The sequence below is a fragment of the Aquarana catesbeiana genome, linkage group LG13, assembly GCF_042186555.1.
Source record: "Aquarana catesbeiana isolate 2022-GZ linkage group LG13, ASM4218655v1, whole genome shotgun sequence".
NCBI lineage: Eukaryota > Metazoa > Chordata > Amphibia > Anura > Ranidae > Aquarana > Aquarana catesbeiana.
The window spans coordinates 185776076-185802666 of record NC_133336.1 but is presented as its reverse complement, the minus strand read 5'-3'; the positions used below and the strand labels follow the sequence as shown (position 1 = coordinate 185802666).

At 41.4% G+C, this 26591-nt stretch overlaps 1 protein-coding gene across 1 annotated transcript in view; it reads left to right on the top strand.

Annotated features, from left to right (window-relative positions):
• The window catches only part of LOC141116619 (cathepsin S-like), a 75739-nt gene extending 49820 nt beyond the window's left edge, over positions 1-25919 (top strand). Inside the window, exons 6-7 of the mRNA XM_073609013.1 lie at positions 18879-18984; positions 25805-25919. Coding sequence (XP_073465114.1) covers positions 18879-18984; positions 25805-25904 — 206 coding nt within the window. The 3' untranslated portion in view covers positions 25905-25919. The remainder of the gene's footprint in view (positions 1-18878; positions 18985-25804) is intronic.
• Positions 25920-26591: the final 672 nt, after the last annotated feature.

The window sequence follows — 26591 nt, the reverse complement described above, 5'->3', positions numbered from 1 at the left end:
GTAGTTGGGACAGATTCATTTTCCCCCAGGAGTAGGACCAAGTTTTTTAGGGCTCTAAATTCAGCCACTGAGAAATCTTTCCAGATTTCCTGGTGGGCGATTTGCGCTTGTTTACCCCATCTGTCACTATCATAAATGAATTTTAAAGTCAACTTTCTTGCAAACAAATACAGGTCTTTAATGATGTCAAACTTATTTGGTAGTGAGTTGGGACAGAAACTGAGGCCAAGCTGCAGGAGCTCCCGTTCAACAGTATTCAGAGGATATGATGATAAATTGATCACTTCCAATTTATCTTTCTTGGTCGAAAAATTCTGTTCAACTACTAAAGGTGTACTTGTTATAGGGTCAGAAAGTGGTCTATTGTCAGAGTTAGCGCTTACCTGTTTAGTGGTAATCGGGAAAAATTGGTCTATGTGTCATTTCTTAGTATCTTTCTGGATTGCTCCAGCTGTCGCAGTACTTGCTGGTCTAGATGCCATCAAGGTTTTAGCGCCGTCTATAATGTGTAATCGAGTATTCAGTTCTCTATTGGAAGTTGGAGGTATAGTGGTAGAAGAGAGATCAGAAGAGTCACCCTGTGCTTGATTCGAAAACATAGTTAACCCCGTGTTTCCCACTGCAGTATCAGTCTTTGCAGTGTTTGTATCAGTATTGGGGGGTACTTACATTCAGGATACAAATAATCCAGCGTGCCCCTGGGAGACAGCAATACACTGCACACAGGACTAGCAGCAGCTGACAGATATTTATATCCTTGATCAGTCACAGCTGATCCTGAGAACTAGCATCATGTGATTCCAGGATAGCAGATTGAATTATGGGGATTGTAGGCCAACAGCAACAAAGCTTTCTGCACATATGCAGAAAGATATCCCGAAAAAAATCCTATCTGTGAAGAGAGCTGAACGAGTACAACGTCCGAGCGAGAAGACCTCGCACATACGCTGGCTCTTAGTGCATTGTAGGATAGTGCCTCTGTCCATTACTAGACTTTCGATCTGTATAGAAATAGGCGGATTGCCAGTGTTGCAGTGACATCGCTATCTAGAAAAATCATGAACCTCCAGAACTCTGCGCAATCATTGTTGTCTCAGCTATGATTAGCAAAGGTCAGCAGGTGTTTACCAGAATGGCGGAACTGGCAGGAAGCAATTGGAAGGGTTTTATTCTGGACATTAAGCAAACATGTTCCTCTGTAAATAACAATGTTGAAATGGAGATTGTCTATCACAAACTAGTGCAAGTCTTTGAGCGGAAAGCCAGTCTTTTTTGGCACACTAAGTACTTCGTACTTCGAAGTAAATCTAAACACAGTTGCTAGATTTTTGAATGAAAGAGGACCTACGTTTTCGGATCTCAATGGCTTTGTTTTGTGACTTCTGTCACATATTCTTTCTAAAAACGTCTTTTCTTTCGATGGCTCCCACTTCCTCCAGGTACAGGGGGTCGCTATGGGCACATGTTGTGCACCCTCCTATGCGAACCTGTACCTGGGGGGGTGGGAGCGGGACTTATTTGCCAATGATAGACACTCAAATCTTTTTGCCTATGTGCTGCGGTGGTTCCGCTACATAGATGACATCTTGTTACTATGGGCGGGACCACCAGCAGCACTAGAGGAATTTATGGTCGTTCTAAGTCAGAATGACTACAACCTGAAATTCACCATGCAGTTCAGCCCTTCTACAATTACATATCTAGACATTACTATCAAAATTAATCAGGAGGGCCAAATAAATACATCACTGTTTCGAAAACCCACAGCGGGGAACACAATACCACACGCGCGGAGTGCGCACCCACGCCCTCTAGTCCAGAGTATTCCGTTTAGTCAGTACATACGTTTGAAACGCAACTGCTCAACGGATGCTGACTTCAAATATGAAGCAGACCTTCTTTATCAGCGTCTCTTAGCGAGAGGATACACCAAAACCACTCTCAAAAAAGCTTTTAAAAAAGCTATAACCAAACCGAGAAACGCCCTGCTGTTTCCGGAACCAAAACAAACTAATTCAGAGGTAGTTAGGTTCATCAAAACCTATTCTGACCAACATCAAACCATACGTTCAACTATCCAAAAACGTTGGCACATTCTAACTACTGATCCCACCATCAGTAAGTATGTAGGATCCCGCCCCGAGATTACTTTTCAGCGAGCAAGATCCATAAAAGACCGTCTAGTACGAAGTCACTATTGCAAAGCCACTGATGCAACAGAATCCCCTGTGGGCCTCTTTAAATGTGGCAAATGCGACTTTTGCGATTTGCTACTGACAGGACCTTCGGTTCCTCTCCCAAATGGACACACACACATCCTACGGCACCACATCACATGTCAAACTCAAGGAGTTATTTACATCATCTTTTGTCCATGTGGAGCCTTCTATGTGGGCAAAATCAATTAGGCCCTTCTGGAGAAGAATTAAAGACCACGTATACTATGTTACAAATGGTCTTTTAAACACCACAATGGGTTATCACATAGCCTTCAAGCATATGTATGACCCTGTGAAGTTTAAATTTGCAGCTCTTGACATTGTCTATGCAGACCCCCGTGGGGGTGATTTTGATAAAAAAGTACTCCAGCGTGAAACGCAATGGATACATAAGTTACGAGCCACAGTCTATCCAGGCTTGAATGACATGATCAGTTTCAAACCCTTTCTTTAATACGGTCATCCTATGTTGTACCATGCGATTTGCTTCACTTGCAGATCTTGTGTGTCCCTACTCAATTGCTTCCCTATTTCCCTCCCATCCCCCCTTTTCCCCTTTCTGTTCCTTTTAGATAAGGTAACATATGTTAAACAGACTTATGCCCCGTACACACGGTCGGATTTTCCGATGGAAAACGTCCGATCGGAGCGTGTTGTCGGAAATTTTGACCGTGTGTGGGCTCCATCGGACATTTTCCATCGGATTTTCCGACACACAAAGTTGGAGAGCAGGAGATAAAATTTTCCGACAAATCCGTTGTCGGAAATTCAGATCGTGTGTACACAAATCCGACGGACAAAGTGCCACGCATGCTCAGAATAAATAAAGAGATGAAAGCTATTGGTCACTGCCCCGTTTATAGTCCCGACGTACATGTTTTATGTCACCGCGTTTAAAACGATTGGATTTTCCGACAACTTTGTGTGAACGTGTGTATGCAAGACAAGTTTGAGCCAACATCCGTCGGAAAAAATCCTAGGATTTTGTTGTTGTGAATGTCCGAACAAAGTCTGACCGTGTGTACACCCTATTAGTCCGTATTTGTATCATTTGTAAGATTTGGTAGATGATATGAATGGAGATATCGACATATATACCGATATAATGTCATGTACGCATAATGAGCATTAATCATAAACTGAATGTGACTTGGAGAATTCATGCATGGTCTAGACATTGTTCTAATACATATGTGTATCATTTTGTTTATATACTGTGTTATATGCATCTTTGTTCTGTTTTTATGATGTATCATACGCTAGCCACCTGTGAGCGATATTGATGGAATATCTGAAGCTGAGTACTTGCTGTTTATCTACTTTCAAGTATGCAGCTCCTCAGATATGTATGTCTGGAGTAGCATACTGATCACGGTATTTTTTAAAGAGATTTTTTACTGTCTAGCACCTGCTGACCTTTGCTAATTATAGCTGAGACAACAATGATTGCGCAGAGTTCTGGAGGTTCATGCGTTTTCTAGATAGCGATGTCACTGCAACACTGGCAATCCACCTATTTCGATACAGATCAAAAGTCTAGTAATGGACAGAGGCACTATCCTACAATGCACTAAGAGTCGGCGTATGTGCGAGGTCTTCTCGCTCGGACGCTGTACTCGTTCAGCTCTCTTCACAGATAGGATTTTGTTTTTTGGGATATCTTTCTGCATATGTGCAGAAAGCTTTGTTGCTGTTGGCCTACAATCCCCATAATTCAATCTGCTATCCTGGGATCACATGATGCTAGTTCTCAGGATCAGCTGTGACTGATCAAGGATATAAATATCTGTCAGTGTATTGCGGTCTCCCAGGGGCACGCTGAATTATTTGTATCCTGAATGTAAGTACTGAGCTATATACGATCACTTGGCCCTTGCTGCATCAAACGCCCTATATGCTATCACCATTGCTGCAGTAAAATTTCTACATGAGATTACTATATTTAGCTTAATCTGTCATTATATGCTTATAGATGCAGCAATGGGATTGTATTGAGCCTTCAGCATTGCTGATACTAAATCCAGGATCTAAGTGGTGAATCCGGTGTTGGCCCTCCTCCCTCTAATGGCTGCTCCCTTAATTAGGAATATTGTTTACATGCCCCTGCTGAGATATTTAGCTATATCTAATATAGTAAGTCTCATTCTTTAACAAACCTATAAAGTTTTCTCTGCCCAAACGCATATTCTCGCTGGTTGCATTTGCTTTAATTTCAGCTTTCTTACTGCTGATTGAACTTTCTCATGCTGGGGGGGCAGGAGGCGGAGCCTAACGGAGCAGACATGCATTGTTAGAGCTCCACACCGCTGAGGAGAGAAGAGAAGGACAAAGCAGAGCCTGCGGGCTCAAAAGGTATCCATTTGAACCTTTTTGCCCCAGGGAACAAACTGTGAAAGTTTGGGCAGGAAATATGGTACTGGGAGGAAACCGTGGCAGAAATAAAAATCACCTCACAAAGAGCTCACAGGCACTCACTGCAGCTGAAGCAGCTCCAGTCACCTCACAAGATACTGCATCAGGGCGCTCTCACAGACAGAAAATGTCACAGCAAGACTCTCCATTTGAGTCAGATACAGAACAAATCCTCTCACAAACTTCTCCACAAGCCTCCTCAGTATCCCCAGTAATATTATTACAATTTGAAAAGATGCTTCATAAGGCTTTAAAACAAACCTCAGACCAAATAACAAAAAGCCTAACCAAAGAAATAAGAGAGCTGGGAAACCGCACCGCAGCCTTAGAAATTAAAATGGATGAAATTGAAATTACAACCCAAGAAAATATAACAGAATTGGAACAATTAAAAAAAGAGAATTTCATACTTCAAACTAAACTCGAAGATTACGAAAATAGAGCCAGACGTTCAAACTTGCGCATAAGGGGAATACCTGAAACTGTGACAGACCTGCAATCTACTATTACTGCTCTATTACAAGAACTAAAGCCAGATATCCCTATTGAACGTTTAGAATTGGACAGAGTACACAGAGCCCTCACAGCCAAAAAGAAAGATGGACCCCCACGTGATATAATCACAAAATTTCATTATTACAGAACGAAAGAACAAATACTAATTGCTGCAAGAGAAAAAAAGGAACTTAATTTTCAAGGACACAATTATCAAATTTTTGCTGACCTATCCCAACTTACTATTACTAAAAGACGATCCATGAAACCCCAACTAATGGAACTGCAACGCCACAACATTATGTATCAATGGGGCTTCCCCTTTTCAGTCAGATTTAACTACCAAGGTACAATTTACAGAAGCAGATCAGCAGATGAACTACAACAAACCCTTTTAAAATTAAATCTGACAGAACCCACAAGCAGCAACACTCCCACACGCAGAAGAATGGCGTCATCTTCACCTTCAGGCAGCACCCAGAAAATTTCAGAACAAAATGGGAATCATCATTCTCACAAAAGAGGCCGTTATGCCACATCATCCATGGACCAAGAAGATTCAATGGACTGACATTCTAATTCCTGATATCTCTTCATTTATTATACTAAGAGATGGTTCTCTATAAAAAACCTATATTTATAACTGAATGTAACTGCATTCTGATAGTCACACACTGTGTGGGATCATGTTACATTCCAGTTATATTTCTTATTACTTCTGTTTCATATAGCCTTAGAATATATAAGTGAAATAAGGAAATTCTTGTTCAGTTATATATTTTCAGGTAATAACAATAGATTTATTACTTTTTAGGACAAATATGTTCAATAATCCAGAAGTAATGGAAGCTTTTTCTTTCTTTTCTTAAAACAAATATATTATTACCTAACTAGTTCCTAGAATTATGTTTTTGTTTATTCTAATCTGAAGCAATACAACCTCAATTTTATGAGTTAACATATCTAAACAGTTACATATGAATAAAATATGTAATTGTTTACTCTAAAAGGGTTAAAATCCCAAAATAATTCAAACTATCTTCATCAATACCAAAGTTATTAACAGTACCTTTCTAACTGAATTATTTAGCCTAGGGCAAGACTAACCATATACAACCACCCTGGAATAAATAATTTCAACAAAAACTATATTCTGCACTCCAATTAATGAAACATCACTTTGATGTCTTTTGACATAGCACTTCTCTCTGTAAGCGGAAGATCCGTGTACCCCCATTAGCCCTCCTCATTCTCCCAACCATATTATGTGGGAGTGTGACGAAGGCACTTATTCCCCTGAGAGAGATATTTATTCTCTTTCACGGGTAAATTGTGATTACTTGCAAAAAATAATTTATACAATGTATCATCTAATCTCATATGTTTTTTGTTTACTCTTTACTCCAGAATTCACTGGTTTCTTTTCTATCTATTCATCTCTTCAGTCCACACAGGTTGATCTGCGCAGTCAGCTCTGCATAACAAAAAGTAAGTCAAAACTATTTGATCTATTGCCATGGCACCACTGAATATACTTTCCCTGAATGTTCAGGGAATAAATGTCCCTCAAAAAAGGACCAAAGCCTTCCGTACTTACCATAACAAGAAGGCTCACATAGTATGCCTCCAAGAAACACACTTCACCAAAGATTCTACTCCAAAATATATTTCTCCTTTTTATCAACAAATTTACACGGCTTCTGCCTGTACCAAGCAAAGGGGAACTCTAATTGCATTTCACCGATCCACACCATTCACCTTATCATCAGAAATTAAAGACCCAGAAGGTAGATACCTGATACTCATGGGTTATATAATGGATACAGCAATCACGGTGATTTCCTACTACGCTCCTAACAAACAACCTACACCATTCCTCTCACATATATTACAAGTGATTAATACACACAAAATAGGAACAGTGATAATGTGTGGGGATTCGAACCAGGTCCTCCTCCCATTTCTAGATAAATCACCTTTTACACCATCCAAAATAACCTCTAGATTACCTTTTTCTCAACTTCTTTCCAAATACAATCTGGTAGATTCATGGAGAGAAAGTAACCCAATGAAAAAGAAATTCACTTATTTCTCGCACCCTCGTCAAACCTTCACCAGAATAGATCATATTTTTCTAACAATAGGAATGATACCAGAAATTATTGCATCAGATATAATTCCGATTCCGTGGTCTGACCATAATGCAGTATACACTACTATAGCCTCAGCCATACCAAAAGCGCATGACCCAACGTGGTACTTACCGGACATAATGCTCAAACACCCACTACATCAGATGGCCATTGAACAAGCTTTAAAGGAATACATATCAATTAATAATACAACAGACATCTCCCCAATAACACTGTGGGAAGCTCATAAGCCTGTCTTGCGTGGTACAATACAAAGACAAATGGCACTATTTAAACGGGAACGCAAAAATCTAGCAAAAAAACTAGAACTCAATTTTAATGCAGCCTACATATCATTTCAAGATAATCCATCTCAGAGTACAAAATCTCATCTGGAAAAATCTAGATTGGAATACGATCTATTTCTCACTGAGTCAGTTGATAAATCCCTCAAACGCTCCAAACACAATTTCTACATGAATACAAACAAACCAGGTACATATTTGGCTCGGACATTAAATTCAACTAACAAATCTTTCAAACCAATACGTTTGAAATGATCAAAAAATGTTTACACTTGTAATCCAGTTAAAATAGTCCATAAATTTCACTCACATCTCGCAACTTTATACAAGACAAACAATGAATTTAATCCTACAGAAGCCGAATCCTTCTTCTCAAAAATAACCTTACCTGAGTTATCTCAGAATCAAAAAAGCTGTTTGGATGAGCCTATAACTATAGATGAAGTTGCTAACGCCATAAAAGACCTAAAACTTAACAAAAGACCAGGCCCAGACGGCTACTCGGCTTTATACTATAAAACATTCTCAGAAATACTCTCTCCCATTCTCACTGAAACTTTTAACAAACTTCTAGATGGACATTCTTTTCGGCAAGAAACACTAATGGCAATTGTTTGTATGATCCCAAAACCCCTTTCTGATGATACTTCCTGTGTGAATTATCGGCCTATCTCTCTGTTAAACCTCGATATTAAATTATTAGCAAAAATAATAGCAAAACGCCTCAATAGCATTATAGGAAAATTAATACATAGAGATCAAGTAGGCTTCATGCCAAATAGACAGGCAGGCGATAATATACGCAGGGCAGTGTTATTGGCACATATTGCTAAAAAACGGAAAATCCCTTTATGTTTTCTATCTCTCGATATTAAGAGGGCATTTGACACAGTATCCTGGCAATATATGCAATATTCATTACAAAAATGGGGTTTTGGACCCCACTTTTTAACATGGATCAAAGCATTATATAATAAACCCAAAGCCTATATAAAATATGCTGGATACAAATCTGAAGCCTTTAATATCGAAAGAGGTACCCGACAGGGTTGCCCATTATCTCCCTTATTATTTGCCCTTATACTCGAACCCATGGCCCAATACATCAGAACAAACCAAACTATAACTGGCATTGAAGTAGGAGGTATTACACACAAATTATGTATATTTGCAGACGATATATTACTTTTTCTATCATCACCACAGGTCTCTGGTCCTAACTTAATACCAGCTCTTGATGGATTTGCAGCCCTATCCGGCCTTATGATTAATCCTAAGAAATGCCTAGTGCTTAATATTTCACTCACAAACATGGAATTGATCCCGGCTAGGGCTGCACTCCCATTCACATGGGCATAAAAATCAATCCCATATCTTGGAATTCATTTAACAGCATCTCATTCTGACTTATTCTCAACCAATTATCCTCCTGTATTAAGACAGATCACAAATCTAATAAAACAATGGTCGCAACTTCCTTTATCCTGGATAGGGAAGATTAATGCAATCAAAATGACTATTCTACCCAAATTGCTTTATCTATTCAGAGTCCTCCCTATTCCAATTCCTTCCTATTTTTTGAGAATAGTACAAAAAAGAGCAACTTCGTTTATATGGGGCTCTTCTAAACCACGTATATCTATACACACACTACATCTTCCCAAAAATAAAGGAGGCCTGGGATACCCTAATTTTACTAACTACTACAGAGCAGCACATTTGGCCAGTCTGTCCAAATACCATGCAAAACAGGAAATCCCATTATGGGTATTTACAGAGGCTTCAGAAAATGACCCTCTATTAATATCAAATTTATTATGGCTTGATCCTAAAGACCGCTTTAAAATTCATAATCCCATAACTAAACACTTCTTATCTCTCTGGGATAAACTAAAAACCAAATATCAGTTACAATCTCCACACAATCCTCTCCTTTCTTTTATCAGAAATCCGGCCTTTTATCCGGCATGGATCTACCCAAATTCTTTTAAAGCTTGGACAACATCAGGAATTCAGACACTAAATGACTTCATAGCATCTAAATCATTCCTTTCATTCCCATCGCTTAGAGAAAAATATGATCTACCAAACTCTGAGATATTTAGATATCTCCAAATCAAAAATTTCTATACACCATTCCTAAAGGGGGATACACCATTATCCCAATTATCCATTTTTGAATCAATCTGTACAAAAGATTCATTTGCTAAAGGTACAATTTCATCACTTTATAATCAATTATATGGAGTAGCAAATCTTAATAGACCCTCTTACGTTCAGAGGTGGGAGGAGGACCTGGGACGATTTTTAGAAGACACGGACTGGTCTAACATATGGCTCACATCTAAGTCATCTTCACCCAACATCTTAGCACTGGAGACAAATTATAAAGTCCTAACTCGCTGGTACCTTGTACCCGCTAGAGTGGCAAAATATTCACCTAATACCTCAGCTCTTTGTTTTCGAGGATGCCCAGAAATAGGCACATATTTACACATATGGTGGACGTGCCCAGTAATCCAAACCTTCTGGAAGGAAGTCTTCGTGATTGCATCTAAAATATTTAAAAAAATAATACAACCAGATCCATATTTAACTTTACTTAATCTAAAACCGGAATGGTTAACACTCTCTCAATTCAAACTTATGATCCAACTAATAACGGCTGCAAAACAAACAGTGGCCAAGGCATGGAAATCTCCTACATTGGTACTAGCAGAAACAATTCACAGAATGAATAATACAATGTCCCATGCTAAGATGGTAGCCATCGATCAAAATCAAATTCCAAAATTTGAAAAACTTTGGCATCCTTGGATAAAACAACAGTTCCTGTCAAACTTCAATGACTCTGTCCTGTTGCCATGGTAACAGATTAAATGACTTACAGAGACACCCATTCTAAGGCTTCAAAGAGAACTAAAAAGAATAATAAACTGACGAGCGGGACAACCTTGTGGACCATACCTCTACCTTTCAACCCTTTTTCTTCTTTTTCTTTCCTTTTCTCCACCTTACGATTAAAGCTCATTATCAGAATTTATTTGACCTATATACACACTCTACTTGTAAACAATATGTATAGTAGGTATAAATCATTTAAATACCTACAAAAGTAACTAAGGAAATGATATATATCTTTAATTTAGGTTTACGTGAACCCAATGTTTAATATTTGAAATTTCATGATATTTACCTATATAAACCCTACTGTAAAACAATGAGCTTACTTTATAGATCCTTGTAAACTTACTTTATGTATCTTTATAACATTGTATACTCAATAAACTTCTTTTGACAAGGAAATTTCATGATATTTACCTATATAAACCCTACTGTAAAACAATGAGCTTACTTTATAGATCCTTGTAAACTTACTTTATGTATCTTTATAACATTGTATACTCAATAAACTTCTTTTGACAAGGAACTTTCTCATGCTACCGTGACTTGCATAATTTTGCATTCCAATTAAAGGTACCGGCTTGGTGTTCTTTCCTATGCTCGCAGTTGCTTAGCGCATGATTTTTTATTGTTAACAGTTTGGTTGTGTGTTGTGTGTGTGTGTGTGTGTCTAATGACATTATATCTCATTCTAGATAGAGAGATATTTCCTCCCCTGTCTCATCTGTGAACCTTGGCTGTGTCCTGAGGAAGCCTAACGGTGAAACGCGTAGACATACAAGGGCTCACTGCACAATAATCATAGATGCTATAAGTTACAATTGTCATTGTTTTTTTAGATATTGTATTTTTCAATAAATTTATATTTTTTTTATACTGCTATTCTCCACTGGTTCTTAGCCTAAAAAGTCCACCTCCCTGGTAATATTCAGTACTACCTTATTTTGTATCCTCATTGATTTATGGACGTGGCTTATGTGGCTTATTTGTTGGTGCACTTTCCCTTTTTTTTTTTTTTTTTTTGGGGTTTGTATTTTTTTCAAGGGTGATCTTGTTTTATTTATTTTACATCCTGAATATTTTTGTGTCAAGTTACCACAACACCATTATTATCTTGTATTATTTAATCTCAAAGAGATTGTTTGGTGTTGGTGTCTCCTCTTGTTAATTTCACATTGTATTTTTGAAATGTACCTGCCTCCTTACAAACAAACTGTTCTTTTTGAAGGAAAACACACATAGGCGAGTATAACTGAAACAAAAAAACCTTTATTAAGGGCTCACAACCCAACAAAGAGGGAGGCAACGCTGGAGAAACAGAAATTGGTGAAGCCTTTGGCCCCCAGGGCAGACATCAACTATTTTACAGCAAAATTGGTGGCCTGAGGAGTCCATATATAAGGGAGTACAATCTGGTCCAGAAGTCCCAGAGATCCTGAAAGCAGCAGATGACATGTATGTCCCCAGGCTGTGGTACTACAAGAGTCTGCATCTTTTGCCAGACCAGACTGAACCCAGATCATCACTCTCTGGTCTTCCTTCCACGCTGTGGCTCTGGTGGTGTAGTTGTGGCAGGAGGAGGAGGAGGGTCCAACTCACTCAGGTGGGTATTGGGTGTGATTTCGCCCCTCACCCCCTTAGTTAAGACTTTATAAAGAAGGTCCTCACACATGAGGCATTGGCCCTCCTGCATGCCCTTCAGTTTGGTGGCAGCCATGCAGGCAAAGGCCTTTTCAGGATTGGGGGTGGCTCTGCGGGACACAGAAGCCTCCTGAATCAGCCTGAGTGCTGAATCCTGCACATGACTCCCCTTCCTGGGTCTTTTGGTTGGAAGGCGGAGGGGAGGAACCTGCGATTCGGTCTGGCTTCTCCTGGCTGCCACTTAGCCCCGCCTCCTCCTGGCTGCCACTTAGCCCCGCCTCCTACTGGCTGCCACTTAGCCCCGCCTCCTCCTGTGTGGCACATTCCACAGCCTCCTCCACCTTGCTGAGGTTTTCCTGTGTATGAAAAAGGGACTTAGTTTTTTTAGTCATCAATCACACACAATTTTCACCTCATGATTGTTGCAAATTGAATTTTAACAAATCTAACAGATTATCATCCTGAGCCCAGCATTTTGCATTCTTGTTCCAATTATTTTTGCCCACTACTGTCTATTGATATGTAAAACACTTTATTAAATCAGCAATTAGTGATCAATAATAACATCTAGTAAACATAATTTCTTTATTGACCAGAAATCTGTAGAACAATGCTATACCTGGCTCAAGCTGGGCTCCTCCACTTCTTCCTGGCTGGAAGTCCCAGGTTGGACATCGGAAGCCTGAGCTGGGGTGGAAGGAAGGGTTGAGAGGGATTTCCTGACTTCAGTCTGGTCTGACAGAAATCGCAGTCTCTCATAGTACCACAGCCTGGGGACATAAATGTCATCTGCTGCAGCTCCTGATCTCTGGTAATCTGTGACCTTCTTGTGCTCCCTAAGATAAGTGCTCCTCAGGCCACCAATTTTGGCTTCTAAATAGGGGATGGTTGCCGTGGGGACCACCGGCTTCAGCAACTCCAGCAGTTTCTCCAGCGCTGTCTGCCTCTTTTGTTTATGATTATAATGCGGGTGTTTCACCTGCCACAGACAGGGCAGCTCCCTGTATTTGTTTATGAACAGAGGGAGGAAGTTGTGGTCATTGAAGCCATCCATTTTTTCTGCAAGACACAACACAAAACAAACCCTAATGTCAGGCGAAACTCTTCTAATCTTGTTACAATATAGGCCTCAATCTAGAAGCAGTATAGGACCAAGTTTAGATCTTACCTTCATTATCATGATCGGCGCCTCCGATACTCCTTCCTCCTCTCACAGATCGTATGTACTACGCACGCGTGTTACGCTTTATATACACTGCGCATGCGTGAAACTCCGCCCACCCCTGACATTCTTTCTAGTCTATTCCCCGCCCCTTCTCATTCGGCACAGTGGGGAAGAACACATGGCGGAGAAAGAGCAGGTGCGTGCTAATTACAGCAATGAGGAGAAGGAGGAAAGCCCAGAGCCTGAAACGCCCGATCCCGGAAGAGACGATTTAAGGCATCAAATACGTCCTTTGGGGAGATGTTGGAGATGGTTGACATCCTGAAGAAGGCCGACTATGACGGGAAGTATGGACCTTACCCCAACCCCAATGTCAGAAAGGCCAAGATCATGGCGAAAGTGGTCAAGAGTCTGCACCGGAATTTCGGGGTACGACGATCGAAAGATCAGCTCAGGAAGCGGTGGTCGGACCTCAATTAAGGGAGCCCGAGCAGTACAGAAGGATCCGGAGAGTGCTGCAAAAAGTAAGTAGTTGTGCTGTGTTCCTATTTATGCTTATTACGTTCGTGCTGCTCCATGTGCTTTTCTTTACTGTTGTACAGTTTAAAATGGCAACTTTTATGTTCATGGGCACATTATTCGTTTGTATGAAACATTGTTCATTCGGACTAGAAAACACCATTGTTTTGGCCATATGCATTCGAATATTTTTTTTTTTTAGGGCCTACTTCTTTTAAAATAAGTTGGTTGCCTATATGGGTTTGTAACTAGAATGAAATGCAAACTAGATTCTGTGTAAGGAGAGGACACTCAGCAGCCGTTTTCACATCTGGACGCTGGAGCACTACTGAGGGACACCAGAACACCTTTTTTTTTTGGTCCCATACAGGTGCTCCAGTGGATACTATAGGGGTGACTCCATCTGTGAAGCTGGTACAAAACAGGTAAGTATTCAAGCTTGACCAAGGACAAAATATGTCTTCATCTTGGAACTTGCCAAAACAGACAATTGTACACCACTTCCAAACAATGTTTCATATTCCTAGTTCTGCCATCAAATATCTGTGTGCTAACTATACCTATATTTTTTTTTTACATAGGGAAGAAAAGACTGGGAGGACACCCCTCATCTGAGGAGACCACAGACCCCCCACCTCTGGAAGAAGGAGAAATCCCCCAAACACAACATGAGGAGGAAGGAGACGTGGTGGAAATAGTCACCATTAGGTGAGTGTTTGCGACCACAGGCTCAGGTAAGGGATGAATGCCGGCATATTTATAATACATGGTGTGTTTTTGTTTCTATCTTTTTAGGTGATCGTGATGTTGTGGATTCAGATCATTTCTCCTCTGAAAGTGCACAGATCCTGATTGGGGAGATCATGGGGTGTAATAGGGACTTGGAAAACATCAATGATGATAAAAAAAAAGTGAAGAACATCATTGATGTTTTAGGGAGAGTTTAAAATCCCTCCAAATTCCTTTCCTATTGTGCTTTTGGTGATCTAAAAATTTCTATCATTTTTTTGACATATTCACGAAAAGCCAAATTTTGAAGATGCACACAGTGTGTCAATATGTGCTATCTGCAATCACGGGAGCTCAATGGACGCGTTTTGGGGGTGCAACCCCTTCCTCAATAATAAAGTAGCTGGGAGGAAGGGGTTGCACCCCCAAAACACGTCCCTTGATCCCCCATGATCGCAGCTAGCTCATGTTGACATTCGGCAATTTGTGTGCATCTTTAAAATTTGGCTTTTTTTGCTGGGGTGACTTCACCCCATCTGAACGCAATATCAAACACAGTTTGTAAATACTCATGTCTGATATTGCCTTCAATTTCTACAAAAGTTGAACTTTATAAGTTCCAGATTTGTGTCTTTCTTGATGTTTTTAAACATGGCTGTTTTATCTTAAATGGACATTTCTACTTTTTCTAATGTGACCCCAAAAATTAAAGCAAAGTATTCAAGGTATCTTAGACGGACATCCAAGGGGGGCAAGCCAGGACGGACACTTTCAAGCACCCTCAGGGTTGGTTCATTTGGAATTCTGGCCTCAGGCCCAACTGAGCCAGCATAGTTGGCAGAATGTTGCCGTAAAATGTTGTGTAGAACACAGCACGCCAGGATGATATGATTCAATTTGTACTCTGCCATGTGTATGGGTGTAAGAAATAGGTGGAACCGGCTGGCCATGATTCCAAACGTGTTCTCCACCACTCTTCTGGCTCTGGCCAGCCGGTAATTAAAAACCCTCTGGTCCAGGGTGAGGGTCCTCGTCAGGAATGGCCGCATAAGATGGTCCCCCAGAGTCCTTCCGCATTGTCTACTGGAGGTGGCAAGTCCAAGCTGCCATTCTAGAGATGCCTGTAGAACTCCGTCAGGGCGATGACTCCACCATCGGACATCCTGCCATTCTTCCCCACGTCCACATACAGGAACTCATAAGTAGCCGACACCACTGCCAACATCACAATACTATTGAACCCCATACTTGAAATAGTATGACCCCGAGTTGGGTGGTGGGACGATGTGGACGTGTTTCCCATCAATTGCCCCTCCGCAGTTAGGAAAGCCCCACCGCTGGGCAAAGTGGGAGGCCACAGTCTGCCATTCCTGTGGGTTGGAAGGAAACTGGAGTCAAACAAGAAAAAAATTACCGTATTTATCGGCGTATAACACGCACTTTTTTCCCCTTAAAATCGGGGGAAAATCGCTGGTGCGTGTTATACGCCAATCCCCTGCGATCCGGAGCTGTCAGATTTTCAAAATCGCCGACCGCGATTTGAAAATGGTGGCGCCGAAATACACAGTGCCGGTCCTCGGCTCTTCTCGGCCACTTTCGTCTTCACTCGAGCGCCGAGTGTACTCGGCTAGGTTCGGATAGCTCCGCTCGGGACTACGAGTGGAACCTAAAGTAAACGAGAGCCGCCGAGAAGAGCCGAGGACCGGCTCTGTGTATTTTGGCACCGGCGGCGCCATTTTCAAATCGCGGTCGGTGATTTTGGAAGACAGGATGGCAGGGATCACAGGATGCAAGGCTGCATTGGGGAAGGCTGCATTGGGGAAGGCTGCATTGGGGAAGCCTGCATTGGGGAAGGCTGCACTGGCATGGCTGCACTGGCATGGCTGCACTGACATGGCTGCACTGACATGGCTGCACTGACATGGCTGCAATGATGGGCATTTAAATGTAAGTTTTTTTTTTTTTTTTTTTTCCTTCAACTTCCCTCCTAAATTGGGGTGCGTGTTATACGCCGATAAATACGGTATTCATTTTGCACATAAACAGAGAAAGCAGATTAGACACAAACATTCTTGGCCAACATCAAGATAACATTTATTTGAGGGAGTTTTTAAAGACCAAGGTATAAGGTACACTTATCAGATCCCCCCCCCCCCCCCCCTCATGGGCCATTTCTAACATTATAGGGGGAGAGCTCTTGGACAGGTAACCCCCTCCACTTCATTGAGAGATGAATGCCTAAATAATGTGTATTACTTTGGCCAGCCCCTCCTTAGTTACACTATTGGCAGCCCACTGGACAGGTAAGAAGCGTCATAATAAAAAGATATAAATACACATTGTACAAATTTTAGCACATTTGGACATTCTGCTATTACCGAACAAGATAATAGAATACCAAAACTTTAAACAGTACCATTTGAAAGTATACAGGCAGGCCCTTGCACTCCATGTTTTGGGGAATTCATCCATACATCTGACCACAAAAGAGGTGTGCATGGGTTTGGCAAAGTCAGCAGATAGATGATTGAGGATAGAGAATTGGTATCAGCTGACTTGGCAGTTGGGGGGAGGGAGGGTTCCAAATGATTTGGGGACCCCAAAAAAGAGCCTCTGGCACTCTGCCTGAATTTTAAGCACAAATCACATTTTAAAACATTTTAGGGGGTGTTTGGGGTAAAGCACTACTATGGAGCTGATAAAATACATTGTTAAGTGACTACATGAGGTGAATAAAGGGCCAGGAGACCATGCTGGAGAGGTAAGTGAAGGCAAATATATATGAAGGACAAAAAATAATTACAGAAAAATCCAGCATGCATGAGGACAAAGGGGACATTCACAGCATATTACAATCATGGTAATTAGGGAATGAGGAAAGAAATACAATATATTATCAAACATTAAATACAATAAAATGTGATATTAAAGGATAAAAATCTTACCTTAATATACTCCTTCTGCAGGACCTGTATGATGGCAGAACAGATCTCTGGGATAATGAACCCCAGAGCCTGGGGGGAGATGCCTATCGAACTTGAGGTCCTGCAGGCTTCTCCCCGTCGCCAAGTACCGCAGGGTGGCGACTAGCCTCTGCTCCGGAGTGATGGCTTGCCTCATGCAGGTATCCTGCCTGCTAATATAAGGGGTCACCAAAGCCAACAAACGGTGAAATACGGGGTCCATCATCCGGAGAAAGTTCCTGAAATCATCAGGATTATTCTCACGGAGCAAAGGCATATGACAGAACTGGTCACGCTGAAGCAACCAATTCTTGGTCCATGAACTTCTCCCCACCCTGTTCATGGACTGGACTTGTGTCAAGGTAAGGACCCCAACACCAAGCCCCCCGCACAGCACGAACTCTACGAGGAGTACGTATACGCAACATGGCTAGAAAACGGTCGGCTGTTCAGAACGAAGTAACAGAACGCACTGAAGAACAGCAAGGCCTGTGAAGAGCGACCTGAAAAACAGCAACGAGCAGACAAGATCGCACAAAAAACTCCAATACGAACTGACTGCACGCACTGAAGACCAGATACAAACCCACAAGCACAAACTGAACAGCAGAAAACGATCTGAAAGCCACGAGTCTGAAAAAGCGCGAATCGTCTCTCACCAAACTTTTACTAACATGAGATTAGTAAAAGGAGCCCAAAGGGTGCCGCACTTGGTTCGGACCTGCCCTTTTCTAGTCTCGTCGTACGTGGTGTACATCACCGCTTTCTTGGTGATCGGAAATTCTGACAACTTTGTGCGACCGTGTGTATGCAAAACAAGTTTGAGCCAACATCCTTTGGAAAAAATCCATGGATTTTGTTGTCGGAATGTCCGATCAATGTCCGACCGTGTGTACGGGGCATAAGTGCGTTGTGACCTGGGTCTGGGTTAATAATAGGTAATACTTTAAAAACAATTAAAGTAAGTAAGATAGAGAAATTTGAAAGAGTATAGAAAGAGGAAGGGAAAAGGGATGGGAATGGAGGAAAGGAAGAGGGGAAAGGATGGGGGGATAGAATGTTGGTGTCAGGTGGCTTAACAAAGTAAGGGAGACACACCAACCAAATTCGGAAGAGCAGCCTCTGAAGAATGGCCAGGCAAGTCCAACCTTCAAATACAGCTCCTCCGAGATTGGCTAGGTTAGATATTTGTAACCCATGGAGTTGACCCTCCTGCATTGCTTTCTGGATCTTCCTCCAGCAACAGGAGGAACCAATCAACTCAGCAATGTGGAGGGGTTGTCAACATTTGACATACTTTTGGCCATGTAGTATATTAATATGTTTTTTCATTTACAGTCATTATTATAGAGAAATGTAAGCTGATCTTTTTTGTTTTCCTTTTTATGTATTAGGTGTGTACTATGACCCTAACTGCCGTCCTAAAACCCCGACCCATGCAGTAGTTATAGTTGGATACGGTAGAGAAAATGGAGATGACTACTGGCTGATTAAAAACAGGTATGCATTTTATAAAAAGATATAAAAGGGAAAACATTTAAATGAGAACTTCATACAGACTGTGGATAAAATGACTACAACCATAAGGTTTTTGTGGTAGCCTCTTCTGACCCTCAGTATTTCTCCAGGTAGAACCAGGTAAAGAAATCTTATTTAACAAGATATTACTGGCACTTACCTCGTTCTGCAGAGAATGTCATGGAGGGTTGGGTATCAGGCACTTTTTGTTTAGGATTTTTATTATTTTGTCAATTGAGGTCCAGCACCACCAACGCCACACTCTCTGTGCAAGTCATTTTCATAGGCAATTGACTTGCACTTGGTCTGTCCTGCCTCCTGGGATGTGTTTGTCACATATCCCAGGAGGTTTAGCCTTCCATTGAGAAAAGAGGAGGGGGCGGGGCCTAGCATCCTCCAGGAATGCGCCGTAGCAGCGGACACAGCCGATCACTGTACTGGCCTGCTGCCGTTACCATGTGATCTGCTGTGACCAATCACAGCAGATCACATGACAATTGTAAACAATGAATGGCTTCCTTTCATGCCATTCATTGTGTACACTTGTGTTACTAGCTGTGATTGGTCACAGTGATTACATGGTACAGACAGGTTCAATCACAGCCCATCTGTACCATGTGATTAGCTTTGGCCAATTACAGCTAATCACAACAATACATACTGAATGAATCAGTTTCATTCAGGAAAAATGGTTGTTTATACCAGTGAAATTCATAGGATTTACCCCCTTCCTGACCAGAGCACTTTTTACAATTTTTGGCACTGTCGCTTTAACTGCTAATTGCACGGTCATGCAATGCTGTACCCAAACGAAATTTGCATCCTTTTCTTCCCATAAATAGAGCTTTCTTTTGATGGTATTTGATCACCTCTGCCATTTTTTTTTATTTTTTGCGCTAAAAACGGAAAAAGACCGAAAATTTTGAAGAAAAAAATATTTTCTACTTTTTGTTATAAAAAAAATCCAATAAACTCAATTTTAGTCATACATTTAGGCCAAAATGTATTCGGCCACATGTCTTTGGTAAAAAATGTCAATAAGCGTATATTTATTGGTTTGCACAAAAGTTATAGCGTCTACAAACTAGGGTACATTTTCTGGAATTTACACAGCTTTTAGTTTATGACTGCCTATGTCATTTCTTGAGGTGCTAAAATGGCAGGGCAGTACAACCCCCCCCCCAAATGACCCCATTTTGGAAAGTAGACAAGGAAATTGCTGAGAGGCATGTTGAACCAATTGAATATTTATTTTTTGTCCCAAGTGATTGAATAATAACAAAAAAAAAAATTTACAAAAAGTTGTCACTAAATGATATATTGCTCACACAGGCCATGGGCATATGTGGAATTGCACCCCAAAATACATTCTGCTGATTCTCCTGAGTCCGGGGATACCAAATGTGTGGGACTTTTTGGGAGCCTAGCCGCGTACAGGGCCCCGAAAAACCCAGCACCGCCTTCAGGATTTCTAAGGGCGTAAAGTTGTGATTTCCCTCCTCACTACCTTTCACATTTTTGAAGGCCATAAAATGCCCAGATGGCACAAACCCCCCCCCCCAAATGACCCCATTTTGGAAAGTAGACACCCAAAGCTATTTGCTGAGAGGCATGGTGAGTATTTTGCAGCTCTCATTTGTTTTTGAAAATGAAGAAAGACAAGATTTTTTTTTTTTTTTCCAATTTTCAAAAGTTTGACAAAAAGTGAGGTCTGCAAAATACTCACTATACCTCTCAGCAAATAGCTTTGGGTGTCTATTTTCCAAAATAGGGTCATTGGGGGGGGGGTTTGTGCCATCTGGGCATTCCCACTGTGATAGGCAGTGAAGAGTGAAATCAAAAATTTACGCCCTTAGAAAGCCTGAAGGCGGTGCTTGGATTTCGGGGTCCCGTACGCGGCTAGGCTCCCAAAAAGTCTCACACATGTGGTATCCCCGTACTCGGGAGAAGCAACAGAATGTATTTTGGGGTGTAATTTCACATATTCCCATGGTATGTTTGAGCAATATATCATTTTAGTGACAACTTTGTTAAAAAAAAAAAAATTTGTCTTTTTCCACCAACTTGTGTCACAATATAAAATATTCCATGGACTCGACATGACTCAGCAAATAGCTTGGGGTGTCTACTTTCCAAAATGGGGTCATTTGGGGGGGGGTTTGAACTGTCCTGGCATTTTATGCACAACATTTAGAAGCTTATGTCACACATCACCCACTCTTCTAACCACTTGAAGACAAAGCCCTTTCTGACACTTTTTGTTTACATGAAAAAATTATTTTTTTTTTTTTGCAAGAAAATTACTTTGAACCCCCAAACATTATATATTTAAAGCAAATGCCCTACAGATTAAAATGGTGGGTGTTTCATTTTTTTTTTTTTTTTCACACCCAGTATTTGCGCAGCGATTTTTCAAACGCATTTTTTGGGGAAAAAACACACTTTTTAAAATTTTAATGCACTAAAACACACTATATTGCCCAAATGTTTGATGAAATAAAAAAGATGATCTTAGGCCAAGTACATGGATACCAAACATGACATGCTTTAAAATTGCGCACAAACGTGCAGTGGCGACAAACTAAATACATTTTTAAAAGCCTTTACAGGTTACCACTTTAGATTTACAGAGGAGATCTACTGCTAAAATTACTGCCCTTGATCTGACCTTTGCGGTGATACCTCACATGCATGGTGCAATTGTTTACATTTGACGCCAGACCGACGCTTCCGTTCGCCTTTGTGCGAGAGCAGGGGGGAACAGGGGTGTTTTTTTTTTTTTTTTTTTTTTTAATCTTATTTTTAAACTGTTCCTTTCTTTTTTTTTTTTTTTTTTAATCATTTTTATTATCTCAGGGAATGTAAATATCCCCTATGATAGCAATAGGTAGTGACAGGTGCTCTTTTAAAAAAAAAAAAAATAAATAAATAAAAAATTGGGGTCTATTAGACCCTAGATATCTCCTCTGCCCTCAAAGCATCTGACCACACCAAGATCGGTGTGATAAAATGCTTTCTCAATGGCGCTGTTTACATCCGGCGAAATCTAAGTCATGAAATGCTCGTAGCTTCCGGTTTCTTAGGCCATAGAGATGTTTGGAGCCATTCTGGTCTCTGATCAGCTCTATGGTCAGCTGGCTGAATCACTGGCTGCATTCTCAGGTTCCCTGTTGGGACAGGAGAGCCAGAGAAAAACATGGAAGACGGTGGGGGGGGCATTCCCTCCCACTGCTTGTAAAAGCAGTCTAGAGGCTAATTAGCCGCTAGGATTGCTTTTACATGAAAGCCAACTGCTGGCTGAAAAGAATGATACCAAGATGATACCTAAATCTGCAGGCATCATTCTGGTATAACCACTCAAAGTCCAGCAACATACCAGTATGTTGCTGGTCCTTGTTGGGCATACATTGTAAACTTTTTTTTCATGCAGCCTGTGGGCTGAACGAAAAAAAGATATTTATCGGTGGGTATGCCCACCATTAGAATACCTCCCTTCATCCACCCACTTCTAATGATGGGCATACATGTACCGTATATATATGCCGAAGCATGGGGGCATCCTCCCGCAAAAGGCAGGAGCAAATCGCTCCTCCACCCACTGCTGCCCCCACGCTTCGGCATATATGCTGAAGTATGTAACTGTGGTGGTGAAATCACCTCCGACAGCGCTGGAGTCACGGCTTTATGTATCGTGGGAGCAAACGCTGTTGCTGTCAAGATAAATAAATCCGCTCTGCAGCTGAATGGCGTACCTGAAAACAAAAAAGTGGTTAACAATAAAAAACAAAGTATAAAAAAATTGCATACCTATAAAGCAAACATGATAAAAACATAACAATAAAACATTGCAGTATAGAATGCAGAACAATAGAGAGAATAGAGAGAGAACAATAAAACAACTATATTTGTTTTTTTTATTTTATATTTTTTTTGTTTCTTTTTTTACTTTTTTGTTTTTTTACACTTTTTTTTGTAACTTTAAATTTTTTTAACTGGTATCAGGTTTGGGTCTCTCAAAATGCGACAGCATCTTGGGAGACCCTGTGAAAGTGTCCTAGTCTGTGCAGTGCTGTACCCTACGCTAATAATCCACTAGTGTATGGTAGCGTTCAAAACATTCACCATTGCAAAGACCAGGATTGCCAGGACAGAGGGGACAATAATACCGGGTGTCATGCTTAAATCCGCGCTTGTTGCAGACACGACATCTTTTTTGGGGGGTTCGTTGGGTAGGAGTACTCGGGAGGGCATAAGGAAAATGCCTCTCATGCAGCCGGCTTACTGCATTTGGTTGGGGATGGTGAGGTGGAGCACCGTCTGGATACAGAAGGGCTCTGACGATCTCTTCCTGGAATTTAAGGAAGGATCCAGTCTGTCCTGAAGCTCTGTATAGCACATGAGCGTTCAGCAAAGCCAATTGAAATAAATAAACAGACACTTTTTTGTACCAGCGTCTGGCCTTACGAGCAATTAGGTACGGCGCCAACAACTGGTCGTTGAGGTCCACCCCTCCCATATTAAGGTTATATTCGTGGACAGAGGGGTTTCTCCACAACACCAGTCGCCGTAGGAATTTGGACCGTCGTGTCTGCATGAAGGGAGGTAAGAACGAAAACATTCTTATTGTCCCTCCACTTCATAGCGAGCAAGTTATTACACTGCAAGCAGGCTCTCTCCCCCAGCCTAAGACGGGCATCTACAAGCCACTGGGGAAAGCCCCGGCGATTAGGTCGCACGGTGCCACATGCTCCAATCTGATGATCAAAAAGGTGGCTAAAAAGTGGCATGCTTGTGTAATTGTCCACGTACAAGTAGTACCCCTTTCCGAATAAGGGTGACACAAAGTCCCACACTATCTTGCCAGCGCTTCCTATGTAGTCAGGGCAGTTTGTCAGCTCTACGTGACTATCTTTGCCCTCGTAAACCATAAAACTACATGTATAGCCTGTGGCCCTGTCACAGAGCTTATACATCTTGACCCCGTATCTGGCACGCTTGCTGGGAAGGTACTGTTTGAATGACAAGCGGCCAGAAAATTTAATCAGGGACTCATCAACGCAGACAACTTGATGGGGAGTAAACAAGTCTGCAAAACGTTGGTTGAAGTGGTTTACGAGGGGCTGAATTTTGTAGAGCCGATCGTATTCAGGGTCTCCATGAGGACGACAGAGTTCATTGTCGTTGAAGTGCATGAACCGCAAAATCTGCTCGTATCGTGCCCTGGCCATGGAAGCAGAGAACAAGGGCGAATGGTAAATTGGGTCGGTGGACCAATATGACCGCAACTCACTCTTTTTATTCAAGCCCATGAGGAGGGAAAGGCCCAGAAAGATTTTAAATTTGGAAACCGTAATTGGTTTCCGATCTCTGCCAAGGGAGGACTGGGGAATAGTGGCGATGTGTTGATCAGCGTACAAATTGCTTTGGTCCACAATAGATCTATAGAGATCTTCGGTGAAAAACAGCGAATAAAAATCCAGTGGCATAAAGTCAACTTTTTCCACCGGGTTGGCCAGTGAATGGGGGAAGTACGGGTGCTGCAGAAGTGGTGGGTACCCAATTCGGATTGGCGAATGCAGCAGGAAGGGCACTATGGGCACGACGGGCCTGTCTTTGTCTTCTTGGTGGCAGCGGGACACTACTAGTGCTTGCCACCTCGCCAGCTTGAACTGCACTTATGGGACTCACCACGTGATACTGCAGTGCTGGATGTACGACCAGGGTGTACTAGGCCGCTGGTGCTTGCCAGTTCACCAGAAGGAATAGCGGCACTAGTACTTCTCTGCTCCATACGAGAGCCCTGCGAGGACAGAAGAAGTTCGGGGTCTGGTATGCCTGACCTTAGCAGGGACCACAACTCCGTCATCAGAGCTATCTGTCATGGAGCCGCTGTCCTCTACAGGGTCGTATTCTGAGCCTGAATCTGACAGATGAGTGACTTCCTCTTCACTATCTGTCATGCTCAGAAACATGTAGGCCTCTTCACTAGTGTACCTTTGATTTGCCATTTTGGGCTCTAAATTTAGGGGTACACTAGTGAGTCTCACAGGCAAAAAAGTTCCTGACGGGAAGGCATCACGTATCAGGTACGTGATTTTGCCTGCCCGTGCCATTTTGTTCACGTATATATGCATTAGGCGGTCGGCAAGTGGATAATGTGTAAAAAAAAAATATATATTTTTCGTAAAAAAAAAAAAAAAATCACTTTCCCAGAGTATTAGTGTTACTATGGTACCAATCAATATACGCTTATTGCAATTTTTTTTTTTTTTACCAAAAATATGTAGAATACGTATCGGCTGAAACTGAGGAAAAAATTAGTTTTTTTTTTTTTTTTTTTAAATTGTCGCTCTTCTTTTGTTTATAGCACAAAAAATAAAAACCGCAGAGGTGATCACATACCACCAAAAGAAAGCTCTATTTGTGGGGAAAAAAGGACGTCAATTTTTTTTGGGGTACAACATCGCACGACCGCGCAATTGTCATTTAAAATGCGACAGTGCTGAAAACTAAAAATTGGCCTGGGAAGGAAGGGGGTGAAAATGTCCTGTATTGAACCGGTTAAAAACCACCAAAAGAAAGCTCTATTTGTGTGAAAAAATAATAAAAATCTCATATGGGTACAGTGTTGCATTACCGCGCAATTGTCATTTAAAGTGTGACCGCACTGAAAGCTGAAAATTGGCCTGGGCAGGAAGGGGATAAGTGCCTTGTATAAGTAGTGAAAAGTATTCTGCTAGAAATCTGTACAGAATATTAAAATTTCTGGATCTGTAATATTATTTGTATACATTCTTTGCAGCTGGGACACAATCTGGGGTGAAAAGGGGTATATGAAGTTGGCCAGAAATCGTGGCAACCAATGTGGAATCGCCGACTCTGGTGCCTATCCGGTTGTGTGAGTGGAAATGCTGGATATCCTTTCCATACCTAGCTATGAGTAAGGCTCTACTCGGGCTGAAACGCATGTGTTGGCTTTACTATATTTGCTTTCCATACTTTGTATTTGGTCTGCTTTTCATTGCAACAATAAAATGATCTATGCTGTGCAAACAAGATATCGATGCTTTATTTTGGAAAACTCAACCAACAAGACATAAAGGTGGTGGATAGTACCTAAAAGCTTTGTTGATTTCACTTACAAAGGTTTGGGATATTTTGGAATTGTGATGTCAAGCCACACCCATAAAGTCTCACGTGAGAATAAAATATGTGCAGCAACACTTGATTATAAGTACATCGGAATTTACAGTCCTGCAAAGTACCAGAAATACTAATCCTGCCAGTGAAGTCCACCTAAGACTTTATGTTGTAGAGATCTGAGAGTGGGAGTAGTTGAGTAGTTTAGCAAACAACACTGGGCAGGGCTGACACCAATCAGTCCACAAAAAGCTGAGTGTTGTCATCCCACAACAGGTATTAAGAGCTGAGAGCATTTCAGCAAACAAAATATATTTTTCTGTACTTGCACGGTCTTTAAACAGTTTTAATGCAAAACAAGAGTGCCAACAATTTAGTCAGCATGATACCCTGCAGCAGTGTTGCAAACCTACCAGATTGAAATTTACTGACATGACACCCAAAATTTC